This window comes from Prorops nasuta, unplaced genomic scaffold (genome assembly GCF_024137725.1).
Source record: "Prorops nasuta isolate Cenicafe-Biocafe unplaced genomic scaffold, Cenicafe_Pnas_1.2 PNAS00001, whole genome shotgun sequence".
In the NCBI taxonomy this organism is placed as follows: Eukaryota; Metazoa; Arthropoda; class Insecta; order Hymenoptera; family Bethylidae; genus Prorops; species Prorops nasuta.
Genome location: NW_027116798.1, coordinates 13,716,344 through 13,742,794, shown reverse-complemented (window position 1 = coordinate 13,742,794; position 26,451 = coordinate 13,716,344). Strand labels below are relative to the sequence as shown.

The 26,451-nt window shown below is 33.1% G+C and overlaps 1 protein-coding gene and 1 pseudogene across 1 annotated transcript; both read right to left on the bottom strand.

Moving 5' to 3' along the window:
• Positions 1-15,964: 15,964 nt before the first annotated feature.
• Positions 15,965-17,990, bottom strand: LOC136772730 (uncharacterized). Its single transcript, XM_066725860.1, has 7 exons — positions 17,704-17,990; positions 17,274-17,529; positions 17,132-17,200; positions 16,851-17,054; positions 16,424-16,745; positions 16,192-16,336; positions 15,965-16,019 (listed from the first exon to the last, which is right to left on the bottom strand). The coding sequence occupies exons 1-7, from the start codon at positions 17,988-17,990 to the stop codon at positions 15,965-15,967; spliced, it is 1,338 nt and encodes a 445-aa protein (XP_066581957.1).
• A 2,289-nt stretch (positions 17,991-20,279) lies between these two features.
• Positions 20,280-21,441, bottom strand: LOC136772720 (putative nuclease HARBI1; annotated as a pseudogene).
• Between the last annotated feature and the right edge of the window lie 5,010 nt (positions 21,442-26,451).

Below are 26,451 nucleotides of genomic sequence, written 5' to 3'. Positions count from 1 at the left end.
AGATATGTTCCAAAGAGAATTTGGTAGTAATCGTCCAGCCCGCAGCAGCAGCATGGTCATTCGATTGATAAAGAAATTTGAGGAAACCGGCTGCTTGGATCAAATTCATCACAAACAGCAGCGACCGACAAGGGCATTGTCTGAAAATGTGAAAGACAATATTAAAAATTGTGTCCGCAATAATCCCTGCCAATCGCTCACTGATATCAGCCGAGAAGTCGGAATTTCTGTCTTCGGTACACAAAACTTTAAAAGCCGAAAAGTTTCGTGTTTATAAAGTGTTCCACTGCCAGGAGTTAAAAGAGGCAGATTATGAAAAGCGGCATAATTTTTGCAAAATTATGTTAGATACAGTAGATAGTGACGCTAATTTTGTCAAAAATATCTTGTTCTCCGACGAATCGACGTTTGTGCTGGTCCATGCACCGAACAAACAAAATACAAGAGTTTGGTCACAAGAGAACCCATACGAATATGTCGAGTCTCATACCCAGTACCAGAAAAAGCTCAACGTTTGGCTGGGCATACTGGGAGAAAATATAATCGGCCCTATATTTATCGAGGGAAATTTAAATGCCGATAAGTATTTGCAGCTGATAAGAGACGAAGTAGACGGAAGAGTCCGAAGCGTAACTGCAAATGTAATTATTTTTATGAAATCTTTAAATGCATTTTATATTATTAAATAAAACTTAAAATTAAGGTTTAACTTCATTTTACATTGCAGACAGAGATCATTACATTTCAGCAAGACGGGGCTCCACCTCATACGGCTAGAATGGTGACACATTATTTGCACCAAAAGTATCCAGGGAGATGGATTGGCAAAAATGGTCCCATTGAATGGCCCCCTCGATCACCCGATCTGGCACCCCTCGATTTTGGGATATGGGGAATGGTAAAGAATAGGATGTATGATCTGGAAATAGAAACTTTGCAGCAACTTAAAGACTGCATCATAGAAGAATGCGAGAGTATTACGCCCCTGCAACTACAAAACGTTTTACAGTGGGTGCATTCGGGGAGGTACTACTAACGCTATTAAATCCAAACACTACCAGCGCCATTCGCGGAGCGAAATAGCACAACGTAGCGTTATGCTCCGCGAACGTGAATATTGATAAGATAGCGTTTGTTGGAGGCCCGCCATGCCGGTATGCACGTGGTGAAAAAGTGGTCTATTATAGTTGAGGATTTTAATTACAAGAAAAGAATGTGTTGTAATTATCTGGTCGTGGCCATGATAAAAAAAATACGTTGATTTTTCTAAGGTGAGTATTAGCAATGAGACAATAGTACAAAAATAAGCATAATTATAAAATTAACTACTAGTAAATCAATTATCTCATTCTAGTGCATATATATAAAAATGGAGAAAATAATTTTTCTCGATGAAGAAAAGCAACAGAAATACTCCATACAAGTGACCACAGCTGATGCAGTCAGAGCCAGGAATGGTATGTAATGTCTTGATATTAACAATAAATTATTAAATAGATTCATACTTGGGGGTCAGGTTAGCCTGACAATACCCAGATAACATTTTGTACGCAGACTGCTTTCAGATTGGTACCAGAATCATTTAGGTTGTGTTGGCAGTCTGCATACAACTGTATGCGCAGACTGTCGACAGTCTGGTGACAGATCCTGCGCTCCATAACCTGTTAGCAGAATGACGTATGAGGTAAAGTAGATCTGCAACATAACCTGATTGCAGACTGGTAGCAGATTGACAGCAGGATCTGTTTAAAGGTCTTTAAATGCACTTTAAATGTCGCAGTTAACTATTTTAGTTTTTGAGCTTTGTTCGTGTCACTTGCACTTTCTACACTTTTTTTTAAAAAAGTATATATTATTTATTTCATACAAATTTCTATAAAATAAATACTATATACATTTTTTTAATGAAAAGTGCAGGAAATACAAGCAACATGAACAAAGCATAAGTTATATATATATGTGGTAGAATTTTTTTAACACTATATATTATATAAATACAAAAATATTGTTTTATTTATACGCTTTAAAAGTTTTAATATACATAGTCACAATTAACATATATTATAAATTCTACTGTAATCACTTATACATATAAAAATTAATTTTTCTTTATATTGTAACTTAAAGAATTTTCAATAAAATACATCAGGAAACAAAACAACGCAGTCTTCTATAAAAATTCCTTTTAACTTTCTTTTTTGCGATACCAATGTATTAAAGGATGCATTGTATCCTTCGGCAACTGCTCATATGAAAACGAAACAAAAGTATTTTTTAATTTTCTAACTTATTTTACCAATAAGATCCAACCTTTGTTAGCTCGCAAAATTCCTTCCAAACACTATGTTTCTTGTCTTCGAGATCCACCATGCGATGATATTTGTACAAGAACAATGGCCTCTGGAAAAAATCAAAAGACGTATCTGTTACTTTACTTACAAATATAGTATTAACCTTTAAGTATCAAATTTAGAGATCTGTAAATTTGTATATATTCTTTCACTTTGACTCTAGTAGGACCATAAATATAATGCTTATTCACCTTACTGTTCAGCAAGCCGTGACTCCTACTAAACTTTTCCATTATTGCCAATCATCTTTCTGAAAATCTTTATCTCCTGATAAAGCCTTAAAAATGTTGACAGATTTAAATCAATATTGATGTCAGAATTAACAGCATCATCTCGAAAATAATATTGTGCTAGTAAAGGATGCTCCAAATTCTATAAATCTCTCTTTAGGACTGTTTTAAACTTCTCTTGATTTACTTCAAAACTAACAGTGTTGATTTCCTCATCATCTTTATCCACTTTATTATAAAACGTAGGAGTATCTGTCTGGAATTATTGCTCATTCCTCTGTAAATCCAGTAGTACCATCTGGTGCTTGCATTTTCCAGGAAAACTGTTGGGACGTTTGGCATTGGTTTGGCATCAGACTGTAAACCATGAAACGAAGACTTGTATAAAGGTTTGTCTTAAACAAAAAGAAATATTTTTAACAATCTACTCACTTTAAAATGTTTATGTTTATTATGAAAAGACGTAACAACATCATCTCTCTCTAGTTCATCTACAGTCTTCCTTTGCAGTTGCTCACAGTGTTAATCTTGTCCTCTCACTGTAACCACGACCTCATGCTCCCTCTAGTTTTTCTTCCAGTTTTGGTAACCGATTGCATGTTTTGGAGGGTACTAAACACAGCAGGAGATCTCTGAAAGCATATAGAAAAACCAACATTGAAATTCAATTTATATGACAGCGAAGAAGAAATATATAAGTTTAATAAATAAAAGTTTTTAGTATTTTTTTTTTTTAATTTTTTGGATTAAGGTGAGTGGAGAAATGCGTTAAGCATGTCCCCCTGGGGTTTGTCAACCCAACTGAACGGGGGGGTCTGTTGGACTCCCCATCCTTGACGATATTAAATATCCCCAAGGATGGTATACCAACTAAAACTCCCTCCACCAACATGCAACATGCAAAATGCTGAAAAAAAATTGAAGCAAATGTTTGTGGAACGTATCTTTTTTCGGTCTCTTTTGCCATATTCTTAATGCCTTTCTTCTTTATATCTGTAATTTTAAAAGAAAACAATAAATTATTATAAAGTAGATCACTACTAAGGCTGCGTTCGTTTATATACTGCCAGTACTGAAAACCTATATTTTACGTGACATACATTGTACAGTTTTAGTACTTGCAATTAATAAACGAACGCAGCCTCAATTGAGTTAATTCTAGTTGATAGCTTTAAGCGCATATATGCGTAATTCGGAGCACACCCTCGTTTCATGCAAAGAAAAGTTACAGTGTTGCCACATTGTGCCACGCCGTGGCGATGACGTCAGTCAGTAATAGAGTACGCTCCGAATTTATTAACTGTTAAAATTAAAGAACTGATAATAATAAAAAAATAGTGAAGTGGTTAAATACTCACATTCAATCATCAGGCATATCTGATTCGACATTTTCATCATTTCGGTCGTCGCTCCAAAAGTTGCTATGATGACTTCGATCGACCCGTTTGCCATGTGATTCGCCTGCATTTTTTTTTGAGTATCGCAGTCTTTCTTTGGCCGCTTTGAATGACTCAACGAAATTGGATTTAAATTCCGCTTTTGTTGGCATCTTGAAGTAGGAGTTCTGACAAGTGGCATCTGTAAACAAGAAAAATGTTATTGTGATTTGAAGTGTTTTTATATGTGTGTAAAGTATAGTGCGTCGAGATAGATACGTCAACAATTAAAATTCATCAAAATAACTTTGCAGGTCAGTCAATATATAAACAATGTATTCGAGCGAAGGACTTTCATTCAGAATACATAAACATATTAATTAATACTTGATTATATTGAAATAAATTCTTACCATAAATTGCCCTGACGAATCTAGTGGTGTTCAGTGGCTTTAGCTTATCCGTACCACACCAGGTGAAGAAAGCAGTGACAGAATCTTTCAATCCTTCCTTCAAGCAGAAATTAATAGTCTCTCGAAGATTGAATCCGCCCAGATATTCGAAATAGGCCACCTAAAGGTGAATAAATTTTTAATTATTTAAGCATACCTATATATTTATAAATTTTCTTAACAATTCAATATTGAATTTAGTTAACATTGACATAATGGTAATAAAAAACATTTAATTTATTTATTGTTTCTTACCACATCTGAATATTCCTCATCGCTGATTGTTTGAAATTGTTGCATTTCTTCAACAGATGAAATTGGCAAGATCTGTGGTTTTGAAGGTGCTCGCCTCTTCCTCTCCAAGCCTTTGGCAATTTTTTCCAAAATACCGTTCATATTACTGCAAATATATTATTGGTAAAAACATTATCTTATTCACAATACTTACATAAGAAATACATATGACAAAACTTACTCTATTTTGGCTTCCAATCTATCCAAACGCTCATCAGTTGTTTCACCACAAATTCTGTTTCTTCCAGGTTCCAATCTATTTGTTGTCCCAGTAGTTTGAGAAGCAGTTGGAACAGTAATCTGGGAGTAATTGATGTTTCTGGAAGTAGTTGCTCCAGGTGTAACATAGTCGCTCTGACTAGAGACACAAGTTGCAGTTGTGGAGCCTTTTGAGTACATAGGTGAAGACAAATTTTGCACTGGATCAGTATATAAGGCATTTTGACGTGTAATGTCATTTGTTGATTTTAATATAGTGTGTCTGTTCATTGCCTCATATACCATGTTTTGTTTTAGTGCATTATTGTTGGTATTATTATATAAAGGTGGTTCATAATAATTTTCAGGTTGTGGCACAAAATGCAAAGTAGGATCTATTGTATTCCTAACAACATGCTGCGAATGCTGAGTGTCCAGCTGCATTTGGTGGGTGTAGGCCAACAAATCCTGATTGCCAGGCTGTGAAGTGGCATTTTTAAACAGCAGATTATGTTGACTGGGAGCCTGCGAATATTCAACATGAAGCTGAGAAGGCTGAGATTGAGCCTCTGAATAAGGAGACTGAGCCTGTGAATATTGAGTGCTAGGCTGCGAATGTTGAATGTGAGTTTGATTATGGTTAATCACATTTGTAGCTTCACATATAGGTAAAGAATTTGCATTGTAATATTCTTCCTTATCTTTTTGTAGCCTCCTACGGATTAGATCAATATCCTCCTGGATGTCCACTACAATGGCTTTTGACCGTTTAGCCTTAGGTGCCTCCTCTGATGAAGTTGTTTCATACCGTGCAGGTTTAACTATTGGCCTTCCTCTTCGGTCCATAGTTATTGCTACAATAATGTGAGTACGTAGAAAACAAACTTTATTTATCCACAAATCTGACACGTATAATAGGTGGTTATTAAGATCTGATATGACTATAATTTCCAAAATTAATAATTATATTTAATCTTAATAACTTTCTATGTGTGAAATAGGAATAACAACAAATGTAGAAAATTGCAGATTATCATCTTCACTATCACTTGAATTTTCCTCCGCCACATTGGAGAATAAAGGCATCCTGTAGCATTTGGAAGAAATGTCACCTAACCGTATAGAAAGGATTTGATGATCTAAGGTGAAACATTTATATATGTTAATATCAGATGAAGCTATACCAATATCATAAAAGTCTTCTCTACATAAGAATTTTTTAACACAAAGAATATAGGAATCTTCACTATTAATAATATCACACACTATGCAAATTGAACCATCTTGTAAAAGAAGACAGTTATCACATGTTTCTGTACTAATTATGAAATTGGAATACTCAATTTTGCAAAATCTACTACGTTTAGCAGTAGCAGGATATTCGACAAACTTGGGAATAGAAATATCATGAGGTTTATTGTTAGGTATTGTATTTAATTCTATTTCTTTCATTCTGTTATAGAATTGTTGAAGAGGAAGACCTGGTTTTCTGCAGATTTGTCTGAAAATTCTCATATTGTTTTCAAATGGGAAAGCAGAGAATGAATCTAAATTACCCAAATGTCTGACGTCTTCAGTGAGATGAAGAAGACCATGTACATTGTACGTGCTGAAACTTGGACCATAGAGGTGATAACATTTTTGGACAAATTTTTGCAAACTTAGTTCTGCAAAGTTTAGTATGAAACTTGAAGAAGTAGGAGAAACTAGAACTCTAATCGCTGCATGCAAAAACAAAAAATGTTGATAAATTTGATTATCCATTAATCCATATGTGACTACAGGACCTGTATATAGAAGAAACTGTCGAAATTCTGTGGCCTTGTATTTGGAAAAAAATTGAAGTGACCGTGGAGGCCTTGCAAAATCAGAAGGACAATATGTTTTTAAAATCTCCAATCTATTGGATATATTTGAAATACATCTGTTGGACAATTTAGACAAACGAGAATATTTTCCTTGTACCCATGCCATTAAGATTTTTTTTACAACACCTAAACAAACAAGGTGCATGTATTCGAATGGAACCTGTGAAACCATTCCGATTGGAAGATTTGATAGAGGACTTTTACCATCTTTGTGATGATCGCTGTCAAGGCATCTTGGATAATCGTTATCAACTCTATTTGAAGAATGAATGGTATTAAAAACACTTCGACCTTCAAATCGCACACCTACCACTTTACATTTTGAGCATGGTTTCAGAGAATTATGTCCTCTATGATTCAAAATGAAAGCTCTTGCTGGTGCATCTGCTATAAAGCATCTTAAATGAATTGGTATTTTAATATTATTGAAAGTGATTCCATTTTTACTGATCAAATTTGCAACATCTGTAACAAATTTATCAAAAAAAGTATTGGGATTGTTTGGTTTCTCTGCACCTTTATATATACCAACAATAATTGGTTTAGCACTTTCAATGTTAGCAACTTTTACTTGAATTGGCCATAAATGAATGGCCCCTGAATGATCCAAATTACAGCCATCAGTATGTATATCTAGGTCCAATCTATTTAATTTAATATTTTCCAATGTCTTTAAATAATGGATTAATTTTTCTTCCAGATCAAAATGAATGTATTTGCCAGGCTGTACGCAAGAAATGCTGATGGGATCACGTGGTGTTTTCAAAAGAGTTCTAACGTCTTTTGGCAAATTAGAAAAACAAGCGTGTGTCCGAAGGAGAGATAATATGCTGTTTATTTGTACGTGATTCAATTTATTGTCTATAAAGCACGCAGCTAAACGTTTCTGAAAAGAAAACGATGACACAGGTTCTTGAAGGTCAAAATTTAATTCATTGTTGCCTGAACTTTCAGAAAAAGTGGAAGAATTAGAACAGCAATCCTCCTCTACCATATGCATATTATCTATATGAATTGAATCAGTGATCAAATCGTCATTGTATTCTGCACTTGATGATGACGGAACAATTTCACGTGTCTTTTCAGTACTATTTGAATGATCATGCTTTTGATTTAAATTGACCTTTATCGCAGTCATTAACCTTCTTCTATGTGCTTTAGATAAATAATGCAACGGTTTCCGTGAGATGGAATATTTTATGGTAGATCGATTCATCCTAATAAATTGAATAATTAAAAATTTAATTAATTATTAATTATGCTTATCTTATTTGCAGTATTTCTCCTATCAATGGTATAAAAGCGGCGGTTAGTTCTCAGAAATAGATGGTCACAATTGTCACAATGTCTTCAGCTCGATAGACGGATTCAGAAAGAACGAACAGTCCGAACGACCTGGAAAAATCAGTTACGAGGGGTGGAAGTACATGGAAGATTGAATATTAATGAATACCATTGGCTTACGTGTCTCATCCAATCGTAGGATTTCCTACATAAGGGTTAGTATCATAATTGCCAATGACATTTAAATTCTTTTGCCCATAAGCTACGTCATATGACCGTCAAATTTTGAAATGTGAGAGATTTTAGATATTATTGGATGAATTATTCTTTTTATAATAACCTTTTATTTTCTTTAATTGAAAGAGCATAGAAAAATAGCATTAAATATATTATACAGCAGGATCCTATAGACTCGGTAATATAAAAATACCTAAACCACGGATGTTTCGGTTTACATAGAAAAGGGACAGCTAGCATATCAGTTGAAAATTGTGAAATATAATTATTTAAAGGGAATGATATTATTGAAATGGTTGGTACGCAGATCGCAGGAAAACTATTTTCGCAGAATTTTGACAGGAAGAGAAGAGGTAAATCGCGCAAGAATAAGTTGCAACGTTTTCCAATATATATTTTGCTACTTATAGATTGTTCCATCTCTGTGTGCAAGATTTTTCAACAACATGAAATATAGGACTGTAATCTAGCTCAAATAATGTTTAAGGATCTCCGAGCTTCATCGGATAAAAATAGTTATAAGAGGCCCTGTTTTTTTTTATAAACGAATTTTAAGCATAAGATACACTGTCTTTGTATACAATTGAAAGAAGCGTTTGAATTTAAGTGACTAAAACTTAACATTAGATGAGACATTCTTGGTAGAGTGAGTTTTTTTTCACCCTCCTCCCCTTTTCTAGCATCATTAAAATGAACCAGGATACATTTTTAACTCACCGAGGGCCATCAATACACAGAACCAACTTATTCTTTAAATAATGCGAGTGAATTAATCTTCCAGATTTCTGAATGCTTGTTGGATGTCTTCGTGACGTTGATATATAGAAGTCTGGCCATAACATTGCTTCGACGTCTTACACAGGCTCCTAAGAGAGATAGATCGTTAGATAGGAATACGATTTGCACACAATAATGTGAAAATAATTGTAATAAATTTATCTTAAACTTAATAAAGCTAAGTTGATAGAGAATTTTTACCATGCTATCCCAAATAATGTTCCACGTCATTTGATTATTGTCTGGCTGAGCCGTCGATTCTACAGCTTGCCTAGCCATATTGTAAAAAGCGATCATATTTCGCAACATTAATACGGTTTTATAGGATGGGCAGAGACGATCATATGGCGTGTAGCTAGAGAAAAAAAAGAAAATGGAATTTACGGATAATCATTAATAATTTGAACGTTATACACGCCAATCGTTGCAATTACCTGCTTTGTTACAAAAAGTCGCCCTTCGACAGTTTGGCAACTTCCAGAGTTATTTTGTCTCTTTGAACTAGGGAAGCTTTACCAACCAATTGCACGAATTCAGACAAATCCTGTTCTTCCTGAAGAATCTTATAAACTTTTGCTCTCAGTACGACAATTTCAGTAATGCTTATTGGATGTCTTCGTGACGTTCATAGAAGTCTGTTCAAACCTTTGCTTCAACCTCTTCCATAGGCTCCTATGAGAAATAGATCGTTAGATAGAAAAACCATATATAATAGTCGTAAAATGTAATCATATTTCGCCACATTACTACGGTTTTCGTTGAATGGACAGAAACGATCGTACATTTTTATAAACGGATTTTAAGGATAAAGAGGACTGCCCTCATGCACAATTGAATGAAGTGTTTGAAGCATAGCAATTAAATAAGAAATATGTGATACCGAGTTTTCTTTCACTCTTCTTCCTTTTTCCAGAAACTTTAAAATGGAGTACCGGATTCTTATAAATCGTCGAGGGCCATCGATCCGTACAAACAACTTAATTCTTGAATGATTCGAGTTAATTAATCTTTCTGATTTCCGATTGCCAGTTTAGTGTCTTCGTGAAGTTGGTAGAAGTCTGCTCAAACCTTTGCATCACCGTCTTCCACATGCTCCTGTGAGAAATAGATCGTTAGATAGAAATACCATATATAATAATCGTAAAATGTAATCATATTTCGCCACATTACTACGGTTTTCGTTGAATGGACAGAAACGATCGTACATTTTTATAAACGGATTTTAAGGATAAAGAGGACTGCCCTCATGCACAATTGAATGAAGTGTTTGAAGCATAGCAATTAAATAAGAAATATGTGATACCGAGTTTTCTTTCACTCTTCTTCCTTTTTCCAGAAACTTTAAAATGGAGTACCGGATTCTTATAAATCGTCGAGGGCCATCGATCCGTACAAACAACTTAATTCTTGAATGATTCGAGTTAATTAATCTTTCTGATTTCCGATTGCCAGTTTAGTGTCTTCGTGAAGTTGGTAGAAGTCTGCTCAAACCTTTGCCTCACCATCTTCCACATGCTCCTGTGAGAAATAGATCGTTAGATAGAAATACCATATATAATAATCGTAAAATATAATCATATTTCGCCACATTACTACGGTTTTCGTTAAATGGACAGAAACGCTTGTACAATAAGTAGTTAGAGAGAGAAAAAAAATAGAATTTACAAACAAACCCTCCTAATTTGCACATTATAGAATCATTGAAATTACTTGTTTTGTTGCAAGAAGTCGTCCTTTAACAACTTGATTGAAGACAAACCCTATTCTTCCTGAAGAATCTGATTAACTTTTACTGTGAGGAGGACAAATTCAGGAAACTTCTTGTCATAGAATTCGTTTAAAGCTCTTCAATATTTCTAGCGGGATGGTAACATACTGTGCTTTACCAGTGTGCTTTCCTGAACAATTCCATACAAATGAACACCAGCGATGTGGCCGCCACTTTTAACATTTAATGAATTGCATTCCCAGGATGTGTAGTATGAAACAAGTAAGGCACATTAACATACTTTGGAATATAAATGGAGCTAGTAAGCTTGTTGATGTCTTTGAATGGACGCTGAATATCATTGAAGATACTGCCAATAATTCCAGGCTACAATTCAACATAGAAGGGCTTTCCTGTTCTAAATACTGGATCTCCTATAATCACACCCCTCGTTTCTTTGTAAATCTGTAATAAGTAAATAAGTATTTAGGTAGGTTAAAAGTTTTTAAAAAAGAGATTGACTCATAAAAACCAAAAATATATTGTTTGCTGAAAGTGGTAACCATATCACCTAAACGAGTAATTCCTTCTATTAATTTATAATAACTTACTCGTATCAATTCTTATATAGCTGAACCAGACATCTTTTCTACTGGAACAACTATAAAATCAAAAATAAAAGATTACTATAAAGGTAATTTCTAAGAAATTATGAATTAACATTTGAATAAAAATAATTAACTAACTTAGTCCAGAAACTGCACAGATATATCAAAACTTTTCTTCTCTCCTTATTTAAAATTTTTGGCAAACCACAGCTCGTCATTGTGAAATATTAACTGAAAATAAATATAAGATAAATAACCATAATTTATTATGAAAGTGATCCTTACCAGTATTGGAAGAAATATATAATCCCTTAGGTCCTGCTCTGCTAATGCATAACCTTTATTAAAATAGAATACTGTCATTAATTTCATATTTTCTGCCAAACTCAAAAGTGCAAATGACGCACCATCTAGTCCCTTTAGCTTGTACTAAAATATGACGTCACGTTACTCGCTTTGCGCATGCGTCAAAAGGTGTTAGACTTTTAAAAAAGAGTAATTCAGATCTGCTTCACTTCTGATGATAATCTGCTACCGGTTCTGCCAACATATGAGTCAAAGTCTGTTACGATTTAGGTAATTATCTGTCACGGGAGGAGCTTAATTGTACACCATTCCATTACACACGGCTGATTTACGAACGGCCGAATTGCATACGGCCTATTTACGAACAGCAAATTTAACCACTGTTAAAATATACACAACAGAGATAGAACACGATCGAATTGCGCACAGCCTAAAGTCCCGTTCGATCAAATTGTACACAGACAGAGTGCCTTCATATGTAGAGTATACATTAAGCATGAATACTATAAATGATATGTATGTGTGTATGTTTATATATATATATATATATATATATATCATTATTGTAACACGTGACCGTATTTTGTTTTTGGCTATAAATTATAACGGTTATCACCTGCGTGAGCATATTATGGTTCTCGTATATAAAACTATTTACGTAACAATAAAATTTATTCTTTAAATGAAGAATTGAATGAGAGTGATACACTGTCCATATTGATCAGAGTGCAATATAATATTAAAGTTGGTAAAATAATAAAATGTTATAGAGTATATATATATATATATGTGCATGTTTACGAAATATAATTTAAACGTCCTAATAAGTTTTATGGTGTTTCAAAAATGGAGATATTAAAAGGAAAAAGAGGCTGCAATATATATGCACACAATGATTATTGCTATAATATCGATAAGCGTGACAATATTACATATCGCTGTAATACTAGAGCTTCTACAAAATGTCCTGGGGCAGTTAAATTTAAACATGGTAAAATCTGCTTACTGAAGGAACATAATCATCCACCTTCTAAGTATGTTATTGAGATATCAAAACTTAAAGAAGAGATGCTGGCTCTTTGTCGAGATACCGTTTTAACAGCTAAAGAAATTTTTGATAGCGTGTGCAGGAAGTAAGTACAATATATATATTACATTTTAAAAGATATAGATACCTTCCTTCTTTTCTAATGAAAATAAATAAATAATGTTTTCTCGTAATTTCGAGATCTTTTCCTTCTATACAACTTAATACTATTCTTAATAACATATGCATTATTTTATACTCTCAAATCTCTTTCCTATAGATATCCAACGGAAGCAGCTTATATCACATTCCCTTCAATCAAGAGTACCTTAAACGCAGAAAGACTTAAAAATAAGCCTAAGAACCCTACGACACTGGCTGCTTTACCTGCGTTAATGATGAATTATGCACCTGTAATGCCGATTTACAAAGGAACTGCCCAAATAGGAAGTGAAATAGCAGTTATATTTTCTACAGATACTCTGATGGATCTACTGGCTTCATCAACAGAAATTTTTGTTGATGGAACTTTTGCTGTAAGTATTTAAGTTATTTTAATGCTTTTCAAAAGAAATAATTGTTTCATTTGCATAATTTATATAGGTTTTACCTTCAACACCATCAATCGCTCAAGTATATTCTATTCACACTCGTTACATGGATACGGTAAAAATCGTTTTTAAATTATCTATAGGTATATTTATATGGAATATGTAAATTAAAATGAACATTGTATAGGGTATAGCAACAATGTTTATACTATGCAGTTCTCGAACCTCGTTAATGTATTCGTGCATGTGGGATAAAATATTGGAGTTGATACCACAATTAAGGACCAATTTAAAATATGCAATGATTGATTTTGAAAAAGCAGCTATTAATGCTTTGCAGTTAAAGTTCCCAGATATTAAATTGCATGGTTGCTGGTTTCACTACAATCAAGTGTGTACCTAAATATATATTACAATTTTAACTGATCTTTTCATATACGTGTATTTGAATTACTATGATTTACATATCTGTTAATGCGTTCTCTAGGCAGTCTATAGGAAATGGCGTCGTTTAAATTTGACTTACGCTCCTAACGATATTCTTTTGATGTCAATGACTTTACCATTAGCGCCTGTTGAATTATTTCCTAAAGGTTTAAAATTAATGCAAGTCGAAGCGGATAAGCTATGTACTAAATATCCTGCTATTTTACAATTTCTGAGATATATGAGAGTTTATTGGCTACCTATGGCAGAGAAGATATCAGTTTCTGAATGCGCTATTAGGACAAATAATATTGTAGAATCATTTCACAGAAATGCGAGACAAAAAATGGGGACAAACAACTTAAATATTTGGATATTTTTAGGTACGTATATGATGAGTCATTTATTATTTAAAATCTTTTTGGTATATGTACATATATTAATATACGTAAGCATTATTCATTGTATCTTCAATTAGAGAAATTGAAAAATCTCATGACAGATCAAGAGCTAGATTTAGCTCGGTTAAAAAACGGACTTTTTCCTCGAAGGCCTCGCACAGTCGCAAATCGTAATCAAAATCGAAAAATATTTCGAAGTAAAGAGGATCTGTTAAACAAAAGGTACTACAGTTTATATAATCTTAAATTGTGTTATTAAACATAAAATTTTATCGTTCATTACTACAAATTGTAATTAACTTGAAGTATATATTATTATATAGGTAATGCTTTATAGTTTCAAATTTTAATTGATTATAGGGTATCATTAGAACATTTCCTGAAAATGTTTTATGTAAAAGATAAATTATTTGAAATTGAAAAGACGATTTTTAATGATGAAGGTTAGTATTAAACAGTGGTCTTATGTCATTCAACTTTTTATATATATTTTGTATTTATGAAATTGAATGTATAAGAATTATATTTATTTATAATCGTCTTTTATTTCAGTGGAATCTGAATTATCTGAGGAAATAACAGATCCTTCATTATTTATAAATAATGGTACAGGTAACTTTTCTATTATGTTTTAGGAAAAATAATAATTTTTATTAATACATTTAAAGTTGTAATATGTATATACATATTGTACTTTTGCCGTAGAAAAAGTAATTTCAAATAATAATATTAAAAGTAAGAAAGGTCTTCAATCGATGACTGAAGCAACTAAAACAGGAAATTCATTATTAGGAGATTTTGACAGCTCTTTATATCATGATTGTTCTAAATACAATGTGATACATTCACATTCAGATACAATCTCATCTTTAAACTTTATATCTGAATTAAATGACGAAATAGCAGAGACCTCACTATTATTAAATTGCTGTACAGGTATATTTTTTCATATTTCATTTTATATTTATAGGTATTCATTTTTAATATTGTTAACGTAATTTTTTTTTATATAATTTATAGTCGAAACAGCAGCTTCTGATAATAATACAAAAAGTATTAAAGATCAACTTCAATCCAATTGCGAAGTAATTAAGGAATGTAATCCGTCAATAATATCAGATATTCATAATAACTTTTCGAATCAAATTTCTTCGGAAGGTAATAATACAGTCAATTAATTTATTATCACAAACATATTTTAATAATTGATACCTGTAATGTACATATAATAAGAAAAAATATGTACTTAAAGCTCTAATAGTTAAATTGGTTAATAAAATTTTAGCTATTTCGACGTTATTGAAGCTAAATTTGTTAATTTTTGTGAGTAGATATATAAATTGTATAGAAAAGTTTTCTTAGTGTGGTAAAAGTTTTAAAAAGAATTATTTTACATGTGTATATATATTTTCTATTTGACAGAAATTTACATCGCATATAGATTAGAGCAGGAATTTGTTTTATAGGTGTCTTTTCTGGAGAAATGCTAATAAATACAGTACTGTTGGATGAAAACGATAATTTATTTTCCGAAGATTTAACAAATGATAATTCGAGAAGCGAGATGATTTTATTAAATTCAGGAGATACAAATTTTTCAACAGTAGAAATAGTTGTTTTGAATTCAACAAATAACAGTGTAAAGAAACGTTTTTGTATTGTATGTAATAAGAAAGCAACACATGCTTGTGTACCATGCGGACATGTTGCTTTATGTGGTAAATGTTCAGAACAGGTAGCCAACGATAAATGTCCTACATGTAATATTACAGTTTTAATGTTTATGCTGCTATTATAAGTCTATGCATATTTAAATTAAACATTTGTTAACCATTCTTCACAGTTAAATACATTCATATATAATTCTATCTTAGTTGTAGCTGCCAGTACCTTTATTAAATAAAAGAAATTCTTTGAGGGTTATCCTAAAATAAAAGTTTAGCATGTTTATTAATACTTAAAAGTACTATAATTAAACAAAATAATTATATATATATATATATATGTTGATCTTATAATAGGTATGTACATATAATATATTGAAATAATGTATTTTTAAATTGTGATAATTATAAAATTAGTATTAAAAAGTCAAACCTTTTATGTTGTAATTTATTTTGTGCATCTTTTATTTTCATATCTCTTATTATGTCTATTTTGGATCGAAATCGTTTAACCACTTTACTTACTTTTAACTGCGAATGTTTAATCATCTCATCCAACATAACAGTTTGTAATTTATCTACATAAAATAATAAAATATAATACTATGTAAATTCTTTTTAATAATATGAAATTATTATAGATTTTTTGGTGCACTGTGGAATACCCAGAAATGTCCATATACTTTTATTTCCTTTGCCAATTTTTTGCGCAATAATATTATGAAATGATTCGGCTATATTATTGGTCCTATGTGAATGATTGTAAACAGATACCATAGTCGAAATAGGTAACCAAGTTGTTTTTAAATACTTTAAAAATAAAAGAAACATTAAATTTCCACCATAGACTTCCATTATTTCCTTTTCAATAATAATAATTCCATCAGTAAAACAGCTTGCTGGAGCCAATGCTAAATTTGTTGCCATTAACAAAATATCTTGAGCTAAATTCTTTAATCCAAGTGAAACCCATTTACAAAGAAGAGCCTAAAATTTAAAAATTAAAAGGGAAATATGTAACTTATACATATGTATAAGAATAAGTAAAATTATTCAAAGAAGAATTATAATAAGACTAATTTTTATTCAAACCTGTTTGTAGTGAAACCAGCAACCATGCAGTTTAATATCTGGGAACTTTAACTGCAAAGCATTAATAGCTGCTTTTTCAAAATCAATCATTGCATATTTTAAATTGGCCTTTAATTGCGGTATCAGCTCCAAAATTTTATCCCACATGCACGAATACATTAACGAGGTTCGGGAGCTACATAATATAAGCATTGTTGTTATACCCTGCAATAAAGATATTTACCATTCATATTTAGAGGTTCAGCAAAATACAATTAATATACAGAATAAAAAAATTATACTAAAACCATATCCTTATAACAAACATGAACTGAATATAATTGAGAAATTGATGGTGCAGAAGGTAAAACCTGTATAAAGTGAATAAGAAAAATATAAAATAACAAATGTTTCATTTTGTAAAAGTTGAAAGTAATTTCTTACAGAAAATGTTCCATCAACGAATATTTCTGTTGATGAAGCCAGTAGATCCATCAGAGTATCTGTAGAAAATATAACTGCTATTTCACTTCCTATTTGGGCAGTTCCTTTGTAAATCGGCATTACAGGTGCATAATTCATCATTAACGCAGGTAAAGCAGCCAGTGTCGTAGGGTTCTTAGGCTTATTTTTAAGTCTTTCTGCGTTTAAGGTACTCTTGATTGAAGGGAATGTGATATAAGCTGCTTCCGTTGGATATCTATAGGAAAGAGATTTGAGAGTATAAAATAATGCATATGTTATTAAGAATAGTATTAAGTTGTATAGAAGGAAAAGATCTCGAAATTACGAGAAAACATTATTTATTTATTTTCATTAGAAAAGAAGGAAGGTATCTATATCTTTTAAAATGTAATATATATATTGTACTTACTTCCTGCACACGCTATCAAAAATTTCTTTAGCTGTTAAAACGGTATCTCGACAAAGAGCCAGCATCTCTTCTTTAAGTTTTGATATCTCAATAACATACTTAGAAGGTGGATGATTATGTTCCTTCAGTAAGCAGATTTTACCATGTTTAAATTTAACTGCCCCAGGACATTTTGTAGAAGCTCTAGTATTACAGCGATATGTAATATTGTCACGCTTATCGATATTATAGCAATAATCATTGTGTGCATATATATTGCAGCCTCTTTTTCCTTTTAATATCTCCATTTTTGAAACACCATAAAACTTATTAGGACGTTTAAATTATATTTCGTAAACATGCACATATATATATATATATATACTCTATAACATTTTATTATTTTACCAACTTTAATATTATATTGCACTCTGATCAATATGGACAGTGTATCACTCTCATTCAATTCTTCATTTAAAGAATAAATTTTATTGTTACGTAAATAGTTTTATATACGAGAACCATAATATGCTCACGCAGGTGATAACCGTTGTAATTTATAGCCAAAAACAAAATACGGTCACGTGTTACAATAATGATATATATATATATATATATATATATAAACATACACACATACATATCATTTATAGTATTCATGCTTAATGTATACTCTACATATGAAGGCACTCTGTCTGTGTACAATTTGATCGAACGGGACTTTAGGCTGTGCGCAATTCGATCGTGTTCTATCTCTGTTGTGTATATTTTAACAGTGGTTAAATTTGCTGTTCGTAAATAGGCCGTATGCAATTCGGCCGTTCGTAAATCAGTCGTGTGTAATGGAATGGTGTACAATTAAGCATCACCCATCTGTCACAGGCTCTGCCAACAGGTTTGTTATTATTCTGCTTTCAATCTGTTAGCAGAAACTGATTAATACCCGTTCGGTTTCAAATCTGGTACCATTCTGCTAACTGAATCTGTTGCAGGTTTCTGCTATAATCTGGGAGCTCAGGAAAGGCTATCTGGGTAGATTTTAACACTAAACTTATCGTGGACTTTTTATACACGTTTTTACTTTTTGAAAGGATAATTTGACAGCCAAATGGTAACTTTAGTGTTAATTTTTAGAAGTTTTTATTTTCATCTTTAATGTTTTGAAATTTTTGCTTATAGATACACATTTTGCTAATAGATTATTAGAGTCTGCTCGCCAACAGTGGGTGGTAAATAATGAATGTGGTAAATATATTTAAAATCTTTTTAAGTATTTTTATATAAATCTTATAAAATAATATAAAGGATCTTTCTGAATTTTTAATTTCATTTCTTTAAAGGCCCTAGCACTTCAGCAGTTCAAATTCAAAGCTTGGATACTTGTATGGACTCAAATTTAAATTTAATAAATGAGATGTCTCCTGAAAGATCACCAAATACAATGAAAACAAGAAATAGTTTTGAAACTTTCGAAGAGGAAGAAGAGGAATTAATAGATGGTAATTAAATATACATTAAAGAAATATATTAAATTTGTTTTTCATAATAATATTCAGCTCAACTAATCAATTTTATAAACTAAGTAGCATTTGTAATTGTTTGCAGATCCAGGTTCAGGCTTATCGCATTATAAGTGGTGCCATGAGGCAGTACTGCTTTTAATTGAAGAGTTTAGAAAAACCGAGGAAAATATAAATTTAGGCAAAATTAGCCAAAAAAGGGCATGGCAAGAAATATCACAAATACTATGTGTTAAAGGCTATCACTGTACCGGCAGACAATGCATGACAAAATTTAATTGTATGAAAAGAACATACAAAGGGATCAAAGACCATAATAAACAATCAGGGAACTCAAATAAGCAGTGGAGATATTTTGACGTAAGAAATTGTATTAAAATTCTATTAATATATTATTTTTCCTAATATATGCATATAAAGGAATGTGTTATAATTTCATTGCAATATTTCTTAGGTTATGGAAAGCCTAATAGGTGAGAAGCCTTATATGATGCCTGTATCAACAATATCATCAACCGGAAATGTAACAAAGAAGTCAGAACTATTGTCCACAGGCAATGTGAATAAAGAAAACGAAAATTACAAATCACGTAAGTTAAAAAATAATTTTTTAAAAAAATAGCAGGAATAATCGAAAGGGTTGACTACATATAAGTTTAATAATATTTGGAGTATTATGGCAATGTTTGTTTCAACTTTTACATCGAATCTATATTATATGCAGAAATATTTTTATGTATTCCTGATGATTTTTATAATTTGTTATAATTTTATTTTTAATTTATAATATTCTTATACTTACATGTGTATTTTAGGTAAACGTAAATCTTTCGATCCAGAAATAATAGTAATGGAAATGAAAAAGACTGAAGAAAATAAAAATAAACGTCACAAAGAAAGGATGGATATGAAACAAAAACTACTAGACAAGTTAGATGAAATTATTAAACATAATTAATATAATTCTTTGTTATATACAAAATTATTTTAAAAATATATAATAAAAGTTTAATAGAACATAATTGGTTTATTAATTTTTAATTATAAAAGAATCGAATAAAAAAATAATATTCCACTTTAAACATCATGCATTTGTAAACGTGCACAAATTGAGTCTCGTTTAGTTATTGCAACTTGGGGTATACTTAAGTTATTTTGTGATAAATTATGCACATTGCTATTTTCTATATCTGTGTTATTTATATATAATTCGTCATTTTGCATAATGCAAATGTTATGAAGCACACAGCATGCAAGTATGTGCATGGGAACAAGATCTGTACGATTCATTGCAAATATATTAAGGAGGCTACGAAACCTTCCTTTTAATAATCCAAATGCTCATTCAATACAGATTCTTGCTGAAGAATGACAAAAATTATAATTTTTTTGTCGTTGTGTCAAATGGCCATTATCCCTGTAGGGAACAAGTAAATTTTCATGGAGCTTATATGCTGAGTCACCAACCAAGTGACTGTCAATTGAAAATTTTGTGGTATCACCCAAGTAATCTTGAATTTCCGACTGTCTCAAAACTCGTTGGTCATGCACCGAGCCTACCTGCCCTGTATAGATATGGGTAAATCTGCACTTATGGTCGCATACAGCCTTAAAAAAATTTGTCATACATTTTTATATTGTTCTACCTTCAAGCTTTTAATTTAATTTAAATGTATTAAACTCCAAAAGGAATAACATAATTGTATATTATATTCCATATTTAATGTAGACTATTCAAATATAAATCAACATACTTGAAGCTGTATCGAATAATATCCTTTTCGGTTAACATAAGATGCAGGATTATCCTTTGGTGCAGGAATTTGTATGTGTGTGCCATCTATGGCACCAATTATCCCAGGGAAACCGCTTATATTCCTAAAACCATTAGCTACTTCTTCAGCGTAGCTTTCTGATGGCCATTTAATAAAGTAGGGTGCAATTTGAACAAGTTCATTAACAACCCGTCGAGTAACATACAATGATGTACTCCTCCCAACATAAAACCTTTCACATATTGACCTAAAGATAAGGTATTAACTATTCAATTGAATGTTCTGCGAACATATTAAATTTACCACAAAAAGCACTCTTTCTTTGTTATTCCTACTTAATAACATCAAAAAATACATAATATAAAGAGAAATTAAAAATAAATTAAAGTGGTGTGTTACCTAAAGGAGTCAGGAGTTCCGAGTCTCCATAGGGTAAGAAGGAATTGGGTACGTGGACAAATCATGGGAGCACCACTTACTTTTCTTACTAAATTATGTTCAATCATATTTAATATATGATTGAATGTCTCAGGATACATTCTAAAATCATAGTGCATAAAATGTTATACTAAGAAAAACAGATTTTAGCATATAATTGTAAATTTTATTTTAATTTCAATCTATACAATAAATTATTATAAAATTTATAATTCACGTATATTTTTCGGTTTTATAACATACAAATATAGACCTTGCTCTGCTTACAAAAAAATTAATACGTGTTAAATATTCAATACAAAGGATAAAAATCTAGTTTTATTTACTGCGAATAATCATGTAATTATTAGAATTATACATATATTATTATTATGAGCACCATACAAATTCAAGCACTACTTTCATATAATACTACTATTCTTTAAATGAAATTAATATTAATAATAAATACCTGAAATTAGATTTAAATTGTTCCCTACTGAACCTGGTTACCGCTTCTTCAACATATTTTTCTATCCGGGGAACACATAATTTTTGCCTAAAACTGTAGCATAAACCCCGAAGTAATTCATAATTTACATCATCGTCATCAGAAGACGAAGATGAATCCATAATTTCATCACTTACTGCTGCTATAATTATTGACTTGTCGGAATCCATTTTTAAAAATATCAGTGTACCCGCCAGCACTACCGTCTGTTCGTAGAGCAATTTTAGCGCTAATGCTACTGACCGCTACTAATGTACTACCTCGCAAGGAATAGCATTCGTAGCGCAGGAATATGACGTAAAACACCATAAACAGTGACGTCACGGTAGCATTTGCTAGCGCTATGGAGCAGCTCCTCGAACAGTTAATGGCGCTGCGTAGTGCTAAATAGCGTCTTCCTGAACGCACCCAGTGCTTCGTAAAACGATTAGAAACTTGATCTGCAGTTGCAGGAGGCCTGCTTGAGCATTACTTATAATTGCCCAATTAGGAGAGGAAGGCGCGACTCATAGCGTCCGGCGCGGTTCCACAAGGTCATATCGTGAAACGATAAGGCTTTGTAGAGCTTGCATGCCGCTGGAGTGGTTTAGCAGGTATGTCTCTTTCTGTTAGGATCGAGAAGACTCCTGCACTTAGTCCTCAACGGATTCCCTCCAGCGTAAATAAAAAAAAAAAAAAATTATACTATGATAGAGAAAACGAAGGTAGAAGAATGGTTGAATGGTTTTAAGAATACATGAGATTGAGAATTGTCTAAATTGAAAGTCAACGAATGAATGAGATTTTGGAGATATGGATTAATATGTGCGCTATCTCCCCCTTTTGCATGAATTAAAAATTGTATTTAAGAAAGCGAAAAATTACTGTAAAAGGAGTGGAAGTCTGTGTGTACCCCGAAAAGAATCTACAAACTACTTTTGTTATTATAATTTTTCATTATTTAGAATTATTTCAGAATGTATATTATTAATCTATTTTAATGTAGACCGTCTTACATTTCTTGAAAATATGAATGATTTATTTACATGGATATTATGTACAACACCAGATTACTCAATCAAAATTACAAGTTACTAATAATTTACCAAATTCAAGAATTCTTAAGTATACTCATAGAACGCAAACAATTGCCTTAATAATACTTCTTTTTTTGTACATATAATTACATTAAATAAGATGAAAATTATTATAAATTATGGTAGAAGAAGATACTATAATTTATGGCTAATGAAAGATCTTCAAAATCTGAACTTTTGGCAATGAACATCCATCGTGACCTTGCATTTAAAATCATTCCATTTATACTTCATCAATATGGTGGCGAAACTTGAAGCATACAGATAAAGTGAATAAGCTCATGCTTAATGTATTCACAAATATTTTGAAACGGCACTGTAAATTAAAGAAAAAGATTATTTATTATTTCATTTCATTATTTCTACAAATATTTATTCTTGTAATACCCATACCTGATAACCAAAATAAATGTATGTTTACTGCAACATAAATTGATACATCCAATACATAAAAAAATCGTTTGCTTCCCATATGCAGAATATGAGTCACTTTTATTAAATTTTCACAAGGTACTGCAACAGAGGGTAATCCTAGACATATAATCAAGAAACTCTACATATTCCCAGTTACATGGCTCTTCTATAAAAAAAATACGTATCAGTATTTGCAAGCTATAATATTTTAAAGTTTCAATAGTGTAGGCGCCACTGTCCAACTCACGAAATTTTAAGACGAAAGGTAGGGGAAATAGAGTATCGTGGGGGGCCTAACGAGATCGATGAGAAGATCAGGGAGAGTGTGTGATGAGCGGTACGAGAGAGTGAATGCGTAAACTGTAAAAGAGTGTGGTTTAAATAAAGGAGTGTGATGTCTTGAGAATATTCCATCCAATTTTAACTATTTTACCCGATCAAACACTTATTCGTTCGTGAATGTTTTCGAACAGTCAGTGATAAGGAGAAAAAGAGCTTACAAAATATCAGAAGTGGGATTCGACCTCTGGTAACGGCCTGGGTTCGAGAAAGGCATTGTGGAGTTCCATATTGGAGTGTGGGAATTCCTAATGGGTCTTGGAACCAGCAAAGTGTAAAGTCTTGACACCGAAATTAGTGAATTGGATGGAAATTAGGAAAGGACCGGTAGGTTTTGAACGGCAGAAGAATCACACAGTACATAGTTGAAGCTACACGATAACAGTCCGTGTTGTTGTGAAGGCGTGGCCTTCCCTTTTTTTTCTATACGTATTGGGTCTATTAGCTAAACACGACACCGCGTCTCGAAGGTGCTTATTAGCAGTTAATTAGAAGACTTGTTGTGACGAATAATAAAATTGGAATCAGAAAAGCGAAACCATATTCGTTATAAAGATGGAATGCCGGGCGATGAATGACTATTCCGTACACGAATTGAAAAATGCGCTTCGCTCTCTGAACTTACCTTCGTCGGGAGTGAAGATAGAACTGATAAATCGACTGTTAAGTTTTGACTCCAGCATTGCGGAAAAAATGGCCGAAATCTTGGGGTTACCAACGACAGGGCCAGAGAGGCAAGAAGAGATACAAGAGGGAAATAATGAAGACGGACAGGGGTTAAATGACGAAGTGGTACCCCCACACATCTTACGAGAATTGGAACTCCTGAGACGAGAGAAAGCAGTTCTGGAGCGGGAACTGAGACTCGCGGAGCATAGACGAGAGAATACGACACCCAGTTCTACAGGAGGAAGCACTAATACCTCAAGGTCACACGTGAACATTAATACCATTGGGAACTTGGTGAGCGAATTCTCGGGAGATACAGAATCATTTTCGAAATGGAGCAAACAAATTGAGCTTCTGAAAAGAATGTACGAGTTGGACGACGAGGGGACTAGAGTGCTGATCGGTGCCAAACTGAAAGGGCGAGCTCTAAAATGGCTACATTCGAGACCGGAACATCTGGAAATGTCCACACAGGATTTGCTGACAGAGATGGCAGAGATGTTTAGCCTTCATACCAGTAAAACGGAGATGAGGAAGGAATTCGAACAGAAGGTGTGGAAAGCCAGTGAGCCGTTCATCGAATACTTCCATGAAAAAAAGATTCTGGCAAATAAAGTAGGCATTGGAGGGAGCGAACTTGTGGACGGTATGATAGAAGGGATACCAGACGCCCGGCTACAGGATCAGGCACGAATGCATCGGTTCCAAACTTCCGCGGATCTTCTCGATGCCTTTAGGAGGGTGGTTTTGAGGAGGGAACATAAAGCCCGACCGGAGAAGAGCAAGGAGGTAAAACAACACCAACCAACGACGACGGCAACGGCGGGACGAGGCACAACGAGGTGTTACAATTGCTCAGAATTGGGCCATCTATCCACGGCGTGTACCAAGCCTAGAAGAGCGAAAGGGGCATGCTTCGAGTGCGGTTCAACGGAACACCGGGTCAAGGATTGTCCAAAGAAGTCAGCCCAGCAGAAAACGGCCAGCTTGGTGTACGTACCAGTAACACCACCACCTTTTATGGCGTCAGTCGAATTCAGCATACCGCTAGCTGAAAGTCAGAGTAAGGACGTCAAAATAATGGCAGTTGTCGATACGGGCTCCCCAATCAGTTTAATTGTTGATGACCAGGCGCCCAAAGACTTGCGACGTGGTGTTAAGACTGACGAGTTCGAGATACGCGGGTTAAATGGCACCCAGCTGATTATTTTAGGACTATTAGACTGGCACTTCCGCGTGAATGGCATTCATCGCAATATTAGGTTTTTAGTCGTGCCAAATGAAACTATGCCTTTCGAGGCCCTATTAGGACGGGATTATATTGCCCAGTACGGCATTAGCATTTCTATAAGTGACACGGTTGAGCTCTCGACCAAAATAAAAGCGCCTGGAAATGATCGCGAAGAAAATGTCTTTGAAAAACAATTGATGTTAATCGATGTAAGCGCAGTTAAGGATGTAGCCGACTCCTTGAACATTAGCGCAGACGCGAGTACTAAAGCAGCTCAAGTATTAAAAGATATTTATCGTGACGTGGACGGAATGTCCCTAGAACCAGTTTCGCACAATTTTGAAATGGTTATAAGCATGAAGACCACGCAACCGGTTACGGCTAGACCTAGGCGACTGTCTTTTTTTGAGAAGGAGAAGGTACGCGAAATACTCGACGAACTCCTTAAAGATGGGATAATACGGCCAAGCGAATCGGCCTATGCGAGCCCAATAGTACTCGTGCGGAAGAAAGACGGGTCAATTAGACTTTGCGTGGACTACCGAGCAATTAATAAGAACACGATAAGGGATAATTTCCCAACCCCGTTAATTGAGGATCATTTGGATCGGTTAAGAAATAGAAAATATTTTAGCAAACTCGACCTAAGGAACGGTTTCTATCACGTCAGAGTAGCGGAAGACTCCATTCAATATACGTCTTTCGTCACTCCTTGGGGCCAATTCGAATTTACAAGAATGCCTTTCGGGCTAACGAACGCCCCACGTACGTTTCAGAGATTCCTATCGAAAGTGTTCCAGACATTGATAGCTCAGGA

Excerpts from the sequence above, each read along its gene's own strand:
- LOC136772730 (XM_066725860.1), bottom strand. The coding sequence starts at position 17,990 with ATGGAGATATTAAAAGGAAAAAGAGGCTGCAATATATATGCACACAAT. Across the intron at positions 17,530-17,703 it reads TTTGATAGCGTGTGCAGGAA|ATATCCAACGGAAGCAGCTT; the intron begins GTAAGTACAATA and ends TCTTTCCTATAG. Across the intron at positions 16,020-16,191 it reads AATAAATTACAACATAAAAG|GATAACCCTCAAAGAATTTC; the intron begins GTTTGACTTTTT and ends CTTTTATTTTAG.